Below are 20,231 nucleotides of genomic sequence, written 5' to 3' on the forward strand. Positions count from 1 at the left end.
TTTTTTAACTAAATTCAGTGGCAAAAGTCTTATAAGATGGCAGGAATCGCAAGTGAAATTACTAGAATTTCAAATGTTTTGTCTCTATCTGTACTTGGTTGTTTAAACATTTCGTGATTTGGATTGCATTTGTAAAATTGTGTTACAAGATTTAGGGTAAGACTGGATTGAAAGTTTGTCAGTTACAACTTTTTAATGTCTGAAAATGTTAGCATGCTTTCCCCCCCTCCTCTGTCTCTAACAGGTGATGCAATTCATGAATAAAATGGCTGGTAATGAGTATGTTGGATTCAGTAATGCTACGTAAGTATTTTTTATTTACTTAATGAAGTTAGATGGAAAATGCCTCAACTGATAGTTGGCATATTGAACTTATGGCAAAGTTTAGTTATTTACATTGAAACCATCATTTCATCCCTAATATTAGAGGGTGTCTTTGGCTTAAAATTTACAAGAACTGAAGTTGTGCATGTCTCTGACATCACTGTGGCTAAATCTCACATGAAAGTGTTGGTTACCTCTTTTGAAATTTCATTATTCTGTCTTAGTGCTCTGTTGGTGCTATGGCAGTAAGAGCTGTAAGTGCAACTCTTCCTGGCATTCATATTAAAAATTAAACTCTGCATGTTGATGGCTACATATCAAATGTTTAGAAAGCATACTTTATACAATTGGAACTCTTTATGCTTTTTTTATTTTGCATATTTAAATTCTTTTCTAAAACAGTTCCCTCCATTAACTCAATGTATAGCATTCCAAGAATCTTGAGAGCTTTTTGAGGCAGCACTGGGAAAATCATAAAGATTCCATATAGCAGAGTTGCTTCCAGGTTGCTAACTGGCATGCACGTGCAGAAAAGCAGAATGAGGTAACTAGTGTTTTTCCTGAGCTTTGTTAATGTAAAAGTGTTTACCATGGAAGGAACCAGATAGGAGAGAATTACCTACCCTTGTATCCATACAGATTCCTCCTTTAGGCTTCATCCTGAACTTAATCATCACGATAAACAGGACAGCCATCAGTCTGGTCGCTATTTGACCTGCAACTTGATCCCCCGATTCCTCTCTAGTTTGGTCAGTGTTGTCAGTGAGTGACCCTTTCACTACAGCTCGCTGTGGGATGTTTCATTCCACTATAGCCTTTTTAGAAACGCTTCTAAGAGCAGGATCTTACACTTCTTTGCCTTATCTCCAAGTCAGCTTATGTATGTGTAGGTAACCAGTACTGTGTGTATTCGGATGTCAAAGCTAATTCACTCCAACTGGGTGTACTGGGGTGAGCTTCTGTGGCAATTTCTGTCCCGTTAGTAGAATGTTTGTGTTCAGAAGTACTGTATCCTTTGCACGCAGTTTTATTGAATGACATTAGGCGTCTCAAGTTCAGCATTTTTTGAAAGTTTGACATCTTGTCCTGTTGTCTTTTTTTTAAGGTTCCAGTCCGAAAGAGAGAGTGGAGATAGAAACTTTGCAATTGGCTATTACTTGAAAGAAAAAAAGGTTGATCTCTTTCGTTTATTGTATTTTGAAGGCTGTGTGGTGGGGTTTTTTCATAGTCTGTGAAGACTTTTAGTTTATTTAATGTACAGTATGGCATAAATTACTCTTAATACTATATCTGTTTTCATACTGTTACTCAAAATGCTGTCATTTAGAAAGTGATACTTATGTCACTCTAATGGAATACCTGTAATCTTCTTTCTGTATCATAGCCATGATAATTTGTTTTACTTGTCATAAAATGCATGATCTGTGCTGTACAGATGACTTCATAAAACTCCTAGATGCATTTTGCAGCTTGCTGATCTATAAGATGTTGAAAGCTGTACTGGAAAGTATTTTAATACCTAGCTTATTGACCTCACTGCACTGTGTTATTTTTAAATCTGACATGATTTAATATTTCTGCTTGTTACATTTAAATAAATACTTCATTTTAAATCTGCCTAATGCTTAATATGCTGACAAGAATATAGCTTAATTTCTGTCTCTCTGAAAGTGATATTTTAAAAAAAAATTTAAAAAATCGTAATTTTACCTAAAGACTCTCTTTATTTTTCTTCCTCAGTGCTTTCCTGAAGGCACGGATATGGTTGCTATACTAGACTTCTATTTTCAGGTAACTGACTTTAAAATTGAGGCTCATTATAGACTTAGAATTACTATTATAAGCAGTAGAAGCTGATTTGTTCACAGATATGAAGGCTTTAATGGCTTATAGTTAAACTTGTCGGCTTCTTTTAAACTCTGTTTGGAAATGAATGATGTACATGTGATGTATCCAGGTTTGCTTTTGTTTAGGTGATGTACTTAGGTGTCTTTATTGCTAATGCAAACTAGCAATAGTCCTTAAAACACTAGTAGTTAGAAGCTTAAAATGTCTTGTAGTACTTCAGTGAGTTTGACAAAATATTTCTGCTTCTTTGGGTTGCTGTTCTTTATTGTACTGTGAAGTACTTTAAATTCTGTGTAACTAAAATAGTACATGCATGCTCTATTGTAAGCTCAAGGGTAGTGTTATAAATGAAATAATATGAATATCTGCTTATAGCTATAATATGATATATGAATATCTTCTCCTTTATATTTGATTCAATGCTTAGAAGTAAAACAAAGAATCTAGTCCCCCATTTTTTTTTTCTTTTTCACTTTCAGCAAGTTATTTGCAACTGTCAAAAAATGAGAACTTGGCAAGTGTGAGGTATTTCCTCAGTAAGTCAGTAAGGGTTTCCTCCTGTTAAAACATTCACAACTCAGCTCTGCTGCACGTAGTTCTCAAGAGGCAGTTCAAGTACTGTTACTGATTCAGTCCGTCTGGTATAGTTTAAAAAAAAAAAAAAAAACACAACTATCTAGAATTTAGTTCTCAGAATGAATCTGTTTTTGATTCGTGAGACTTGCTTTTACTTACGCAAATAATAAACAATATTTTTAAATGCAAATTTTATCTGAGTTTTTGCATTGAGATGCACCTGCTCTAGTCTTTAAATCGAATGACTGTTTATGAAGTAAGGTATATGTGATTAGCCTTAGTTGACCTCTTGTTGAGTTGGAAACTAGGTACAAGCTAATAGTCTACTCTGAACTTCTGTTATTACAGAACAAAACTGATAATTTATTTGAATTTACTGTTTAAACATGCTTTTCAAATGCTTCCTATCCCACTGCCTCAAGTCCTGATATGCTTCTGAGTGTAAAGCTATTCATAGGTTAAGAAATGCCAAAACTAACTTTTCTCATGTATTTTAATTTGGCCTCATTTTTGTGCATTATGAGCTCTAATTTCATGACTACGTGTCATTCTCTCCCCCCCCCCCCCCCCTCCACAAAATCCCCTTTTCACTCCATACTCGGAAAAAGGGCAGCTCATACACGAGCGTCAATTCTGTTTTCTTTTCCTCTCACTGTACAATGCTTACTTTCCAACACTCTACTTGGATTCTACTTAAAAGGCTAGTTATTTCTTTTCTTTGGGTTTTCTGTAATGCTTCTTCCACCCTTGTGTAATTGGGAACTTTCTGAAGAAGAATAAACTTATTTTCCTATTGTCTCTGTAAAGTGAGGATGGATTATTCTCATTTTAGAGAACCGAGGTACAAAATGCAGGTGCTTAAACTGAGAACCTAGAAACACTTTTTTCAAAGTAGGTGATATTATGTAATACTTCATATGTTTAAAACACAGTTGCCATTTTAGATGCGTCTCTGACAATCTCTTGATTTGCAACTCCAGTTGATTGGACTAGGATGTATTGAGTTTGGCACCCGGAAAATAAGAATTCCAGGTAGTAACTACTCATGCAAACTTGGCTTAGGTAACTTCATGAAGTATCGTGCAATGACTGTTTGGCAAAAGCAAGAATACAAGCACTAGTTTGTTTACTTTTCAGAGTAGCATTTCAGCTTCTGGTTGAAACCAGCTTATCTTTTGGTTTCTGCAGAAATGAGGCAGCATCAGGTGATGGCATCATATCACATTTCCTGATGTGTCACCAAAGTATGTATAGTCTGTACTGAAGCAGGGATCCTGGGAGAAACTATCGTGTGGTCGTATCATTAATATATCAAAAAGCATATATGAGAGAAAGGTGAAATAAGGCTGCATCAATAGGAAGTGCTGGCATTAAGACTTGCATGTGCTAGAGTTTGCAGCTTTAAAAATGTACTTTTAATAGATGTGTGTGGTCTTCTAAGGCTTAAAATAGCCACACAAAACAAACTCAAATTGAAAAAAACAGTCATTCTGTGGCTTTGCCATTTAAGCAGATGCAAAATACTGAGATCGTTTTCCAGACCTCTTCCTCTCAAAGGAACATAAGGGGGGGGGTGGGGGGAGGAATCAAGTGGAGACACTAACCCATGTAAAATACTATCCCAAACTGTTAAGAGGGCTTACAAACTCTGTTGCTGGGATCTTTATAGTAGGAAGATTCAGACCACGTTAATTGATGCTGCTAGTGTCACCTGTAACAAATGTTATGCTACAGGTTATTTTATGAAATGTTATTTCTATAGAGACATATTGTTGATCCCGCTATAGTTGGCCTTATTATGCTAGAAGTATCATTTCTTATAATCTCAATTTCTTTTCCATAAGCTTTGCTCAATAGAAGTAACATGTGAATCGGCAAGTGTGATGGCAGCAACTCTGGCTAATGGTGGCTTTTGCCCAATCACTGGTGAAAGAGTACTGAGTCCCGAAGCAGTGCGGAATACCTTGAGTTTAATGCATTCCTGTGGCATGTATGACTTTTCAGGGCAGTTTGCCTTCCATGTAAGTAGTTTTCAGTTATTAATTATAGCTGACCAGGAAGATTAATCTGTGCTGTTGTTTTCCATGTTCCAGGGCTTGCTTGCTTGCTTCTGTGGGAGGGGAGGGGGTGTTACATAAATTGTTTAGAAATTGAACACACCATATGGGAAAATCTCATCTAGAATTCATGGCACTACTAGTACACCATACCTTATAGTACTTATATTCTCTGCCACTTCACGTTTGGGAATCCTTTTCACGTTGAAACGTAAATACTGTCCCTTAAGAAAGGCTGTTCGTGAGAGAAACAGATGATTGATGCAGATCTAACTGGAAACAGCATAACTGAAGAAATCCTGCTATATGGTAGTAAAGGATAGCAGGAAGCCTTTGCGGACAATTGCATTTTCTTCATTAACTCAGGCTGTTTCATGAATTGCCCTCGTGTTGTAAAAGTGGCTGTCATACACAGCGTATGTACCACGCCTCTATTTTCCAGCAGTATGTTTCTTATATGTAAGTGTTTCAAGATGTACTGCCTCTCATTTGTGTTTTCAGCATCTTGTTTTGAGTGTGTTTAGTTTTTCCTCGTTGCATACATGTAAAATTGATTATGATGCTTTGTGTGACCTAAAAGTTACTGCTTACAGAGCTATGGGGATATGTGACATGTTAGTTCCTGTTGGAAAAAAGCAATACCTTTATACAGATTGTAAATAAGTAGGTTATTGTATGACTTTATGGACAGACTCTTCTGTTTTCTTGGTTTTTGGTTTTTACCTTTTTCAGTCAAGGCTTTTTTTAGGTATATAGCTTTGTACTACTGTCTTGTTGCAAACTGTTCATGACAGATAAACTTGTGTACTGCTGCTTAGTCATAATTGCTTTTTTTATAATAAATAGATTTGAATTATCTTTTTCACTGTATTACTGACTCTGTTTTACTGAGAGCAAATAAATTTATGATCACATACCTTGGATTGCCGTGAAGTGCTTCAGGTTATTTTCTATCTAAAAAGGCATAAGTAATAATGCTTTCCAGATCTACATTTTATAAAGGTTGCATAATAATCTTCAGTAAAATACTAACGCATTGTGTTACAATAGTGAAGAATGTTTGCAGAGGACAGTAATTCTCTAATTACTCTGTAGGTTGGTCTTCCTGCAAAATCTGGAGTTGCTGGTGGGATTCTTCTGGTTGTTCCTAATGTCATGGGCTTGATGTGCTGGTCACCTCCTTTGGACAAGATGGGCAACAGTGTTAAAGGAATTCACTTTTGTCATGTAAGCAGCATTGCCTTAGTGGGTTTGTTTAGGTTTTGTATTTTTTTTTTTCTTTTGCAGCTGATGTTTACTGAGCTTCAGTTAGTACAGCTGAGATCTAAGTGAACTAAGTAGTGATTTGTTATTCTTCCATACATAGCAAGTTTCATTTGATCCAAGGGTGGAAGTCCAAGAAGAGATGTTTGCATTTTAGTAATAAATAACACTTTAATTCAGTGAGCATTAAGAAAATATGATGCCAGAAACACTGGAGAAATTTATTGTGGAAAAGCTGTGAAAAGGAACACTTCATGAAGTAATGAAAGAGCTGGTCTCTTGTATACTGCATTAGAAGCTGCAGAGCTCTATTTATAGACTTCTTTGATGAGCAGCAGTTAAAAACTTTTCATACTTCTATTTATCTAACATCTGACAGCTGCAAATTAGGAGTACTAAGAAGTTACTAATTCTAGTTTAAATAATTTAAAGTTTCATGTGAAATAGTCTTGTACTTGGTAATTCAAATATAAAATCATAGAACAATAGGTAGGTGAAGGATTTACTGCATTTATTCTGTTATAATGAGACCTAAAAACTGATAGCTGATCATGGCATACAAGTAACATGAATGTAACATTCACTTGTAAAAATACAACAACATAGCAAAGTTCTGTAATTATAACACTTCATGTTGTAATTCAAACTGAATTAAAATCCATTATGTCACACATTTTCTTGTTTCATCCTTTTGATTGAAGTTTTATGTACTAGACTAGCCCAGACTATTCTTCCTGTTCCTGAAGTGTTCCGTACAGCTGGAGTACAAATATATTAAAATAGATATTTTGCAAATTACTACTTGTTTTGTACTTCTTTAAAAAGGAGTTTAAAGGTGGTTTTAGAACTTAATTATATCATTGTGTTATGTTCAAAGGGCCTTACAGATACTGGTATTGATTTGTTAAATAAGCTTCTCTTATTACTGGTTTAAGTTACTAGGATATGATGTAAAACATAAGTGGTAGTAGTATTATAATCTCATGCATTTGACTATCATGTGCAAGTAATAACGTATGTTCACTAAATATTTGCAGGATCTGGTTTCTTTGTGCAATTTCCATAACTACGATAATTTGAGACACTTTGCAAAAAAGCTTGATCCTCGCAGAGAAGGTGGTGATCAGCGGGTAAGTTAATATGTGTGTTTAGTGAGTATTGCTTGTAGACGTCAGAAGAAATACGGAAAGTTCTTCTCTAAATGCAAAACTGCTCAATGACATGAATTGCATCAAAGCTTTCAGCTAAACTAGTTAGTTTACATTATTAGTGGACACTTACCTGGGTGGACCACACTATCACAGGGTTTTGTATAGTAGATTTTCATATTAGATTTGTAACTCCATTTCATGCAGTTCATCTCCCTTGCTAGAGTAGGTATATGGTATCTGATAAAAGTCGCAAAGAGTTTTACTGTACTGGTTGCCTTTAATAAAGATTTGACCAGCTGGTGGGCTTAGCCTTTCTGTTCTGTGCTGCAATGCATGAGATGTATGTTTACTATTTTTTCACAGTGATATGTCTGAGACCACATGACTTGCTGAGAGTTGCACAGGCAGTGAATTCAGGTGTTATAGTGCTGTAGACACGTGCCTGTTACTAAGGAAGTGGTATAAGCAATCTCTGGGAATGAACTGAACCCACTCCAGCTACATGTACAAAAGATAAAAGTGTGAGGGTGCTTGAGATAAGGAAAACCTCTTTGCTTTTATTACCATTGATGTTTTAACTAAGGTGTGAAGATTTCGGTAGGAGAAGATACAGTAGAGTGATTTTTAAAGTGCTTCTATTTGCATGTATACATCTAAAAAATACCCAATTTGGAATTTGAATTTTTTATAACTGGAAAAGAGAAAATAACAGTTTATGTGAAGAGGTGAAAAACATGAGTCTGTTAGCATTGACTGCAAGTATGGATTTTTTTCCTTCAAATACACTAATAAATAATATATGTTGCTTGAACAACTAGCATTCCTTTGGACCAATGGACTATGAGAATCTCCAGCAAGAACTTGCTTTAAAAGAAACAGTATGGAAAAAAGTGTCACCTGAATCAAACGAGGACATCTCCAGAACCATAGTGTATAGAATGGAAGGTCGGGGAGAGCAAAACTAAACAAATGGGTTCTAGCTTCATTAAATTCTTCATTTTAAAAACCCTCAAGCATCTCTAGATTTAACTTTGATTTGAGTATTGTTTGCCTGGTGTTTCATTTATATATACATTTTGTGTAAATTCTGTATGCTATACCAAAAAGACTGTCAAAGTTCAAGGAGGGGGGGAAAGCACATGCAAACAACAAAAACCAAAACTGTTAACTGATTTTTGTAGTTACTTTAAAACACATTTACTTTAAAAAAAAAAAAAAAAACCAAAACAAAACCCAAAAGAAAAAGGTAAATCTGAATGTTTTCAAAGATATACCACTTTTGTGTATATCTGTTTATTTTTGTTTATATCTGAGAATTTTAAGTAAATTAACTTTAGAGCTAAGCAAGAACTTACGATGTCTCCTCTGATCAGGGTCAGCATGTAAAGATAAAAGAATTTTAATTAAAATATAAAGTAAAATAGTGTAAGCAAAATACAGCAAATTCATGAATATCTAAATAATTGTATATTAAGTGGAAATAGGTTCTGAGTCATGTCATTACTGTATCCTCTTTTTTTAATATGAGCTTTCAAATCGCTTTGAACAGAAATGGATCCTTTGGATATGCCATGCTAGCGAAGATAACTTTTTTTTTAATCCCATCTGAATTATTGTGAATTAAGGAAGATGCATAAAGCAAAGCTGATGTTCTCTGAGAAAGCAAGCTGTTCTTAATTACTCTGTTTAGATATTGTTAGTTTTGCATAAACATTTGAAATAAGCTCTGACTAAACTCTGAATAATCTTCATCTAGCAGTGTATTGTAAAAGGATGGGCTTCCTCTCTTTGAAGCCAGGGATTAAAATGTTTAAGCAAAACAATACAGAACATCAATTTTCAGTGAATTTGAATTCCTACTGGGATGAAGAGGTAAATCTGTGGTGCACATGTCAGTAATAAATGTCAGTCATAAATTGCTGAATAATAGCTGTTTTATCTTACTAGTGATGATAAGGTTAGGTTTGTCAGTGCTTATCTTGAAAATAAAGTAAAATAAGTAAAGGCAAAGTCTTGAATTATAAAAATATCTCAACCGTTTGAGGATTTTACAGTAAACTAGTAGTTACAGAGACATAACAAGTATTCAGATCCTGCAAAACTACGTGTCTTTACCTGAAATAGCGTCATTTGCAAGAGGGAACATAATGTGTCTGTGCTGCTAATGAAAAGTATTTACAGTGATGACATGTTGCTGGTTAAATTACTGATTTAATTAAAAAAGGAAAATGTATGATGCAGGATTTGCTTGATCTAATTCTGCACACATTATTTTCTGATTTTTAGTACTATTTGAAGCTAATTCTAAAAACGTGGTTGAAGATGGAAAATTGTTCCATCTGGGTTTCAACTTGAAAATAAAAATCTTTACCGTATTTATGTTTGTCAGTTACATAAAAAACTTGTGGTTTTCTTGTAGGGCAAGTCCTGCATGGGAAATACAAAATTAAGGAAACTACCAGATCTTTAATATGCATAATAAGAATATTTAGGGTACAGCTTACACAATCTTTACTTTAGATATATGTATTACAGTTCTGTAATATATGCTTTTGAAGCCTGTCTCAGAATTTAAGCCAGCCTCTAGTTAGGAGGGGTCAGGAGGAGACTCCTTCGGACCAATTATTTTGTTACTTCCTTACACTCATAGATTCTTGTTCTGGCCTGCCGTGTCTGCAGATGGCTCTTGTTCATGGCAGGGTACGCAGATAGCTGGGACCACAGTTAGGTCTGCCATGACGACTTACCCATGCCTGCGTTATGTTTGGTGAGCGGGTCTGAAAGAATGTGGTGATAGAGGCTAGTCATTGAATGTTTGAAGTCTGCAACGGTTTTAGTGTTCACCTGTGCTACAGTAATAGCGATTCTTGATATTCAAGCATTTTAGCTGTTTGTTTGTTTTTCTTTGTCAGCATCATTAACATTTCATTAGAAATGTAAATGCTTTTTACAATTTTATTTTAGCATTTGTGTTGTACTTTGTGGCTCAGTTGTTAAGTTACCTGTCTCGTTTTCCATTTTTCATTTGCATTGTATGTTATTTATGTATCTCGATTTCCAGCATGCTTATTTTTGTATTGTTTAATAAATTTGTTTTAAGCTGATTTTTATTGTATTTTTTTTCTCTCAATGGAGAACAGATTTGTTCAAACACATTTTTGAGACTGAAGTGAGATAGTGAGCACTCCGTTCTAAAAAAGATAAAGTTCTGGAAAAGTAGGAGGAGTAAGCAGATTTAGTTAAACCAGTCATTGAAAAACTTCCTAAGATTTCTTAACCATTTTGTACAATAATCTAATTATTTTTCTCTTTGAACTGTTATCTTAGAAAGTTGAAAGTTTTGCTACTTTGATTCTTGCTTTCTTACCATGACTTTTCTAATAAAAATGTCATGGTGCAGTAGGATATTAACGTTGCTGTGTATTTGTGTGGTTTTGAAGATACTAATTCAGTCACTTGGAAAATATGTGGTTAATGGTACCAGTACCAGGATAGTAACTGTTGATCCTGAGCATTATGAAGTGAAAAATATAGCTTCTAATAAATCACGCATAGCAAGGAAGGTGGTCCAAAGCCCACAGCCTTGTAGTAGCAGCAGTGGGGTCTGAACAACGGTTAGTTGAATCCGGGTTTCTGGCAAAGCACTTGCCCTTTGTCACAGGCTTACTTTTTTTTCTGTGAAAATTTATTTGGGATACTAAATAGTAGATGTATTTATAATGTGATGATTCCAAGGCAAGATTTTGTCACTAGAGACATGCCCATACTGAGGATGGCCGTAATTATTAATTTAGATTTTCTGTAGATTGATTCATAACTTGCAGTTACTTGTACTATGTTTTTAAAACTAGCTGTATGTTCATTGTACATAAAATATCACATATCAAAAGAGTTTATTCTCTAAAAGTCACAGAGACGAGGAAAGGTAGAAGAGTAGTAGATACAGAGAGAGAACCACAGGTGATATGCTGTAGAATTACTTTGGCTCTTATATTTTGGTTTTCATTGTGCATTTGTGTCGAAAGACCAGTGGGTGGGTAGATGAATAAAAAGGCAATGGAGTCAGAAGAGGGTGGACGGGAGGGGGGGATAGAGAGTATGTTGTTTCTTCATTGTTCTTATTTCTCTTGGTCTCGATCCGTACATGTCATTGATGTGCAGTAGTTAGCTGTGAGCAAAGTAGTTAATTATGAGCTTCATAATTTATATATAATGTTTTGTTTTGGTATCCTAAACATGGTTTGTAGACTTCTAGTATTTTATTTTTTTAATTTTGTTTAAATATTTCTGTAGTTTTCTGGTGGGAGTTCAGAAGCAGTTATTCCAGTGAAAGAAGAATAGACTTTTTTCAGTGGAGTTCTTATTGGGATGACTAAATACACCTAATAATTTGTCTTCTATGCAGAGTCCTTGAGGAATTTGAATGTCACAAATGTCTATAGTAGTTGCAGGGATGGCAAGAGGCCTTAAATCAGGTAGCAAGCTAACTAAAACGTAATTATTTTTTTCATCATGCTAGTATCTTGTCTGTTCCACACTTCTTGTCCTGTCTAGAAAATGCATGACTAGGTAGTGTGTGTAATGACACGCTTTTAAAGGATGGGTCATGCACAGCTCCATTTTCTTTCAGGAATTTATGTCCTGGTATGTTGAATAGTTTGTTGCAGTCTAAATTATTAAACTACCTACTTTGAATCAAGCGTGGTTTCCAATTTACCATTTGCTCCTTCTAGAGAATATTGGGTGCAAAATACAAGTGTCCTGTTTCCTTTTGCTTTTCGTGCAAGTAGAAGTTAATTTTATTATTGGCTTTTAATACTGCTTTATGCAGACTTTTGAATATCACTTGAACACTTAGCATTTAAAAGTTTCTGCAAGTGGCACAGCTCTGCAGCTCTGTTCAGTTACTTCTGAAAATGCGCATGCACTTCTGTGCGTAGCAGGCCTTACGTAACGGTTCCATCTGAAGCTGCAGTTTAACTAAATAAAGCCCTACAGTAGAGTTTAGGCTGGCAGGAGTGTGGTGGTGGCAAGTTGGGTTTTTTTGCATCAGTTTAAGTAGTTTAAACAGAATTTAATTTAGGTAATGAAGCTGACATGGATGCTTGATCTATAGTAAGAGTGTTAGAGTTAACTGGACCATGCAGGTTTTTAAAAAGGGAAAGATGAGCGTGTTTACATATTGGGAGAATAATAGACGCTGGCACCTCGGCACTAAGGCTAATGAGGAAACAGTGTTGAAGGAAGGACAAGGGGGGAAAAGGAAGGAATTTTAGAATGCTTTTCTACCCTCAAAAATGTTCCAGCCAGCTGTACTTCATGTATTTCACTTTTGCAGCGGGCATGCGGGGGAGCATATCTGTTCGGAGGTAACGCTTCCTGTTTTAGCTACTGCTCTGCTTTGATTTTGACCTAGCTGGCACATAGCTGGTGCCTTCTGTAGTGTCGTCCGCATACTTTCCTGATACCAGTTTTGCTTGCAGAAGGCAAAAGCTGTCTTCTGCGTATCTTCTTTCCAGATTTCCTCTGACGCCTTTATCTGATCAGTTACAGCAGATCTTCTCCGGTTAAGTAGCACTACTGTTTTGTGAATTATGGGCAGTTGGTAGTGCTTCTCCTGTTAAGAGATGAGTGTACATTAATTTCATTATTACTTGGTCAGACTTGGAATAAAGTCTGACTTCCCCCCTCCCCTTATTTGCACTCCTGGTAATCTGTTTGGCATCATGATTTTTCAGTGAAATTGCTTGAATTTGATTCTTATTTTTACACCGTTGAATATTCTGAAAATTTGAAGTAATTGTTTTGATAATACAGTCAACAAATATCTGTTATTTTCTTTGGAAGGTTCTTTAATAGCGAAGTGCTATTGTTAAGTAGGCTTTTCACTTGAGTTGCCAAACAGCTGGTATACGGAATTTGAAGTATTCTTCTGCACACTGTAAATCGGGAATTTATCTTCATACTGTATCTTTTCTTAAATCAGGTCAATTTTACTTAGCTGGGTGTGATCATCATAACCCATTTGTATGAAGTACAGGAGATTCTAGTGATCGTAAGCATGAAAGATCGTAAGAATGAACCCATGAGGTCATAGAGTTTGGAAGGGATCTCTGGAGATCATGTAGTCCAGCCTCTGCTCAAAGCAGGATCTAACATCAGTTAGATCACGTTGCTGAGGGACTTTGGTCGAGCGTTGAAAACCTCCAAGGCTGGGGTTTCTGAAACCTTACTGGGGTAACCCTTCCTGGTGCTTTACCACTTCCATTGCAAAGAATTTTTTCCTAACTCCAGTTGAAATTTTCCCTTTCTGTAGCTTGTGATGGTGACTTCTGTCTTTTCACTGTGCGTGATGAGCTTACCATCATGTGGAAATCTGGCCTGTAGGGAATCCTAGAAGTGGTGTAGTTAAAAATGGCTTTTGGTCAGCAATAACTAACATTTTCACCTCCTGCTTTATTTTCCTACTGAATCCTAAGCATTTGCTTTTCATTTTATATCATTGAAAATAAAGTGATTTAAGGATTTGAAAAGGCTATATTCCCTTTATTTTTCTGTTAAAGAGTAACAGGCTAAATGCAAACATGGAAGTATGTTATTTGCTGAGGGACAGCACGTTACTATTAGGACCCCTTCTGATCAGAGCGCTTATTATCAAAACAATGAACTGAGAACACAAGTGGAGTGATAGGAAGAGATAATGTTGCTTGCTTCCTGTTGATGTCATTCACTAGCCCAGCTTTTTCCTTGAGGCAGGCAACTTTATTGTTTGTTCAGGAATTACTCATTCAAAATCAATTTTTTTTGACTGGTAGACCTGGTTTTGGTTAGATGTGTAGCTTTGGCTTTCTGTATGGTAAGTGCATTTCACACTTCTTTTAAAGGACTTGTCTTTTAAACTTCTCCAACCTGTAATTGTTTCAAGACAACTAATTAAAATGTAATCTCGGTCTGAGAATAAACTGTTCTGACCAAAACCATTTAAAAAAAAAAAAAAAAAACAAAACAAAACAACCAAACCAAAACCCACCAATGCCATTGCAGAAAAGGATTAAGAATTATGATTGAGGACATGGAGAAACAGGCTAAAACAGCTGAGTAAATTTTGCCCCATATACCAAGGACTGATGGGGAATAATATGACTGTTCCCAGGGTTTGGAGGTAAAACCATGGAGGCGGAAGATCTGTTTAAGCTTATAAATATTTCCGATGCAAGAAAAGCAGGTACTGAATAAATAGTCTAAAAATTAGAAGAAGATTTCTAGAAACTTGTTCCTAATAGTTTAGAAACAATCCTCCCAACAAGAGTAGAATGCAAATTTCTGGTAAGATTTCCTCTATTCTGCTTTCAGCCTGTAGGGTGTAGTCAGTCTCTTGCTTGTAAAGGTTCAGTAAATATCTTTTGAGAACGTCCCCCTTTATTTTGGGAATAATTCCTGCTCCAAGTCCCGTAGTTAAGAGTAGAGTATTGTCCTTAAATTGCGAAGTACTTACAGCCCGGAAAGCAGGAGCATTACTCTACTCAGAAAGCGGGAGCATTACTCGGTTGTGTGGATATCGGTCGTAGTCAATAGGTCCTTGAAAAGGCAGACATTCTTTTGTCCTGTCTGCTTAATACAGCTAGTGTCACTAAAGCACCCATCAGCATTCTGCTTTATTCGTGTGGCTATGGTTGATCCCAGTCCTTTGGTCCCAAATCTTGCAGTGTTAGTCATGTCTGTATCCACTACTTCAAAGGCTCTTGTTTTTTTTCTGCATCCAGAGTCAACTGGTCAGTGTTCATTCCCCTTGCTAAGATTTCTGTATATATTCTGTATGCTTTTTGTTGCAGAAGTGTTTGCAGAGGTCAGCCTATGAAGGGACTGAACAGGAACTACCAAAGTCTGTATCGTCAGATGATGACGACCCTAAGATTCCTGTAGTAGTTTTCTGCAAGAATTATTATTTTACCATTTTGGAACTTCCAGTCATCATAATTTACTGACAAAACATTATTTCATTGCTGATAAGCAATTCTGAAAAACTTTGACAGCAGAGTAAGCTAAAGCCTTTGAGAGGGTCATTCATTTTGTTCCACATAACTTTTATGCTTTGGACATGGCAGCAAGATTCAAGTATTTCCATCCAAAATACCGATGGCAAATGCATACCACCTAAAACTGAAAATTTGCCTGGTCTTCATCTCTGCCTTGAAGGGTGAAAATCTTTGTCTCTTTATGCCTTAAATGTTTCACTTGATCTAGTAAACTTTTTGTTGAAATACGTTGTCTACCTACTATTCCTTTGTCGTGCTGTTCATGGCAAACAACACAGCAGTAACATCTTTTGTCATCAGGACAGGAGCCGGGTTGGATTTTTCTATTGCTCCCTCTTAAGTCACGGTTCTCTGGAACTGCCTGATTCACTATAATTGTTCTAACTTAGTTTTCCTTATTAGGTCTTCAAAAAATTTTGCTCGCTGGCATGATTTATGAGTTTATGAATGTCCATGAAAGTTTGGGGTTTTTTTGGGGGTTTTTTTTGTTTTTTTAAATATGTGGAATCAGCCAACTTTAGGTCTTAAGTCTAGTGAAAGATGATTAAATTTTTACTTCACATTTTGGGAGTTTTGTCAGTGATATGCTTAATTCTGTTGTCTCAAAAAGTAAAAAGTATGTTAATTCATTGATACCAGAAGAAGTCAGAAACAGCAGGTAGAACCAAGCATGACCATGCTCATTGTAATCTAGTCAAGGCAGTTTTGGTACTCAAGTTTCTCTCCTCTTCCCAGTATTCTTACCTTTTCAAATCAACATAATCATCCCCAAAACAAAGGTTGTGGGTATGAAGCAAAGGGTAAGACATCTGTAAGTAATTGTGAGCGAGTAGCACTTGAGATTAGCTACTCTTCTACCAGACTCATCTATTTGTCCAAGCACGCCTGTGCGTGGGGAGGGAAGCTCTCTAGTCACTACATCATCATTTAAGCCGTGGTGAAGCTTCAGCATTAGTTACTGACGGCCTTCTGTGTTGCAAAATTTAGGATGATCTGTGAGTTGTTCAGGGGTATCTATGACAGAGCAATATTGGCTGTGTCCATCCTAGTACCTGTTCTTAATATTGCTTACCATAGTTGCATATAAGGGAATCTTGAGGCCTTTTTGCAGGAATTGTCTTCCAACTAGAGAAGTTTCTGTTCCTGGGATCTTGTAATCTAATACTGATGGAGTCGATGGCTCTGAATCTTGAGTTCTGACTTGGGTGTTCTTTTTTTCTGTGTACCCCTTGAACCAGTTCATCTTTAATGTGGCTTTCTCTGCTAAAAAGGGAAAGACACAACTGATCATGCGCTGCTCCTCCCTCAACTTTTCCCACCATCATGCTGAGTACCTCCTGCCCCTAACGATGGTACAGGAAAGGGGAAACTGCCCCATTCATGCACCCTGTACATTATTATGATACTACGTACTCTTTCCTAGATAAAAATGAGTTTGAATCCCCTGGTTTGGGGGGAGAGGTTTGTATGCAGGGATTCAACTAAACGTCGGTTTGTGTGACCCACACTCTACCTCTGGAGCTCAAGTTCTGGAGTTAGTATTGGTGAAGAATTGATTCCTCTGCCTCCACTGAGGGAGGCAGCGGTGGGAGTGTGGGAGTTGAGAAACATGGCTGGCCAAAACAGCCTCGGCTCACCCCGTGGGGTTTACACATCTCAGGAGTGGAATAGATGGGCATGGTCTTTCTGAAAGAATCTCAGTTACTGAAGGTAAGTAGATGTTTCACTTAATCTAGTAAACATTTTGTTTAATTATTTAACTCTTAATTAATTTTAATTAAATAGTCTTATCTGTAATTTAAACAGAATCCGTTTACTAATACTTGAGAATTGATCAATAACCAGAAGAACTGTTAAGAAGTCATTGCAAATTCACAGTGTGTGTTTGTCATGAAATAAGGTCTCTGCTTCTGTAGCTTGCCATCTTCAAGGACAGTTCAGTCAGTGCCGTTGTTACTGTCTTTCAGGCACTTCAGCAAACAGAAACATAGCATGAAGTAGACTATTACTTATGGATTCACAAACTATATTGGAAATATATAGTATCTGAAATTTCATTTACAAGGTACTAAATCCCACTTATCTTTTAAAAATCAGAAGAATTAAATGTAATAATCTCTGAGCCTGCAGTGGCTGAATTAGTTGTAGAGCTGAGCTCAGTCTTATGCATGACTCTTGCTTTTTCTCCGCATGAGTTAAAGGATTTTTTTTTTGACTCATTGAAGAGCTTGCACCTCCTGCCTGTTAGTATTTAAGATGAATTAGCCTTTTCACAGGTAGAGAGGTGGTGTTTTGAGGAATACCAGTGAGAGAGACTCTTTCCTGAACTGTGTGTCCACTTGGTGATCATCTTATGAGCAAGAGGTTGGTATTGGAAGAGGTGAATTCTGGTTTAGTCTGTCTTAACCTTTTCTTCACATCACATTTGGAGCTGACCTTCTGCTCCCAATTACTGCTTCCTATATCCTTGTTAGGCTTTTAAAATTTTATGCAAAATAGTGTGGTAACAGAGCAGAAAAGATGGACAAACAGTTACTGTACTGTGCTAGCTTGCAGAAAGTATAGTTTTTAGATGCTTTTAAATACCTAGATTATTTCAAAGTATTCTCATGAAAAAAGGACTTTGAGCAGAGATGGGAAAAGAAAATCAGTTTACTGTAAAATGCAATATTGATATTCTAATTATTTGCAATTTCAGGTGGGCATACTCTAGTACTTTAGACTTTTTGACCTATCTCTAAAAAGTTTGAATCTGAAGGAAATGTGAATGGTAGAAATCCATTTGAAACTAGTAGATGAGCTGTGGTGGCGGGGAGAGAAAGAAACCATCTCTGCTCAGCCTTCACCTCTAGGAAGGCTGCCCTTTTTCTCTTGCAACTTTAGCCTATACATTATCCAGTGAAGGAGATCGACAGTTGTTCTCAGGGTGAAGGAAAGGGTTTATGATTTTTTTTTTTTTTTCCCCTGGTGTCCAGAGAAATCTTTAATGTATGTATTTGGTTTAATTGAATGTTTCTGATATTCAGCTACAGGCACAGCTTCTGTGATAGGTACTAAGATTGAGCTACTAGTACGAGCTTGTTTGTATCTTAGCACTCCTATGTCTGAATTGAACCTAGTCAAAACTCTCTCTCTGTTTTCAGACTTTTAAAGGGACAGTTTTAGGACCATAGAATTGTTTTGTCAGTATCTACCTGCCAATTTAAAAATGTACGAAGCCAGAAGAAGAAATGACCAGCTTTGTTCTAAAAGATCGGATTTGGATTTGAAGCAATTTTAAAAGTTGAATTGCAATAAGACAACGTTTAAAACCAGACTGGGGTTTTGACCAGCTTGATACACAATTAAAAAAATCTCAGGATTGCATAATTTTTTTTGCTGAATTGATCTATTTGTTAGCAAACAGGAACACCTGTCTTAACTTTTCCCACCTTCCTCCTCTCTCTGTCTGAAGTGCAGTCTGGTGCTGAGGTGAGAGGCAGTAGCTGCAGTGCTAAGCCCTTTGAGGGCTGTCCTTGAAATTCTCTCTCATACGCTTACTTGCTGACTGCTAACTGAGCAGCCATTCATTTCCCATAGCCTACCTAGCTGCTTTTAGCAGCTGCTGACCCACTGCCATCCTGATCTGTAGTTAGATCAGTAATTTAAAGGTCAAAACCCCCTTTTAACTTACAAAATTATCCAACACATTTGTATCACTTTAATAAAGTATAAATTCACAAAAAAGCAGTAATACTACCTAAAATAACACACTCCTTGTGTTCCTGTGTAATCAGCTCAACTAGCCAGATGCAGTAAGGGTCTGTATGTAGGTTACAGAGCACTGGCACAGGTCTTTGTTGCGGTCATAAATGCAATTAACTCATCTAAGTGATTCCAGACTGAAAGCTGTTAGTACTGTATTGCCATCTGATATAGCCAAGGGGAGACTGAGAAGGTCCTCTGTGAACCTGGGTAAATAACTAACTGGCTTGCTGGCTTGTCTGAGGTTTTTGCAGCTAGAGCAGTACAGTTGGTTTAAAGCTGCTTTGGATATGTATACGTGAAAATACAGCCTCTTGTGTTGCTGCGGTCTAGACATAACTCATGGGAGAAGCAGCTTTCAATATATACATGAATTGCGTTTGAACATGACTGCTAAAAACTGTAAGGCAGTTACTGAGGAATAAATAAGTGTTTTATGAGTCTGTTAGTTTTCGACCAACAGCACAAGCTATGTGAATAATTGCTGTGCAAGCGGCATTTCAAGTTAATTCCATCAGGGAGGCTCCAAAAATAAATTCCATGGTAGCAGCTTTGAAAGTTACTGTTGCAGCTTTGACTCCAAAAATAAATGCTGCACCCACAGCTCGTAAAACTAATGGAGCTGGGTATCATCCTCCGTCCCAAGCTGCAAAGAGGAGCTTGCACCATCTAGAGGAAAAGATAGTTGGTACATTAGAAAATGGACTGGAGAAAACATTGACAAAGTCTTGTTTCCTGTGTTAGTTTCAAAACACAGAAGAGTAAATATTTGCAGATTCTAGAGTTATTTTTGCACTTTCTTCAAATTACATGAGGAAACAAGATCAGTAGTGCAGAAAATAGGCTAAGGGGGGAGGGGGGGCGGAAATCCTGAAGAAGAAATGAAAGTTTTATGGAACAGCTAGCCTTGTTTGTATTTTCAAATATTTCTGTATGTCATTAAAGTGTGTAAGTGTATGCATTAACTTATTCACATATCCTCTAATTATTTATAGTAGAATTCCTTGGGAAAGTCTTTGTTCCCATTATAACTTTATAAACCTTTTGTGAGCCTTGTGTTCATTTAATATTGGGCAAGAGGCTCTGTTAGAGGCAGTTGGCATTAGGTTGCTGTAGAGGTAGGTGTGGTCTGTTGATCGCTCTTAGTCGAGCCGAAAGACTTATTTTTGCATGCTTCAGAAAGTTATTTAGAGAAATTATCTTTTCTTATGTAACTGTTAGTTTTCTGTAGA

The 20,231-nt window shown here is 36.6% G+C and overlaps 1 protein-coding gene across 1 annotated transcript in view; it reads left to right on the forward strand.

The window, feature by feature from the left end:
* Positions 1 to 20,231, forward strand: part of GLS (glutaminase) — an 88,104-nt gene that overhangs the window by 52,854 nt on the left and 15,019 nt on the right. Inside the window, 6 exon segments of the mRNA XM_009277164.2 lie at positions 245 to 303; positions 1,430 to 1,496; positions 2,065 to 2,115; positions 4,593 to 4,769; positions 5,901 to 6,032; positions 7,106 to 7,198. Of these exon segments, the coding sequence (XP_009275439.2) occupies positions 245 to 303; positions 1,430 to 1,496; positions 2,065 to 2,115; positions 4,593 to 4,769; positions 5,901 to 6,032; positions 7,106 to 7,198 (579 nt within the window).

Source organism: Aptenodytes forsteri, unplaced genomic scaffold, assembly GCF_000699145.1.
Source record: "Aptenodytes forsteri isolate BGI_AS27 unplaced genomic scaffold, ASM69914v1 Scaffold145, whole genome shotgun sequence".
Classification (NCBI taxonomy): domain Eukaryota; kingdom Metazoa; phylum Chordata; class Aves; order Sphenisciformes; family Spheniscidae; genus Aptenodytes; species Aptenodytes forsteri.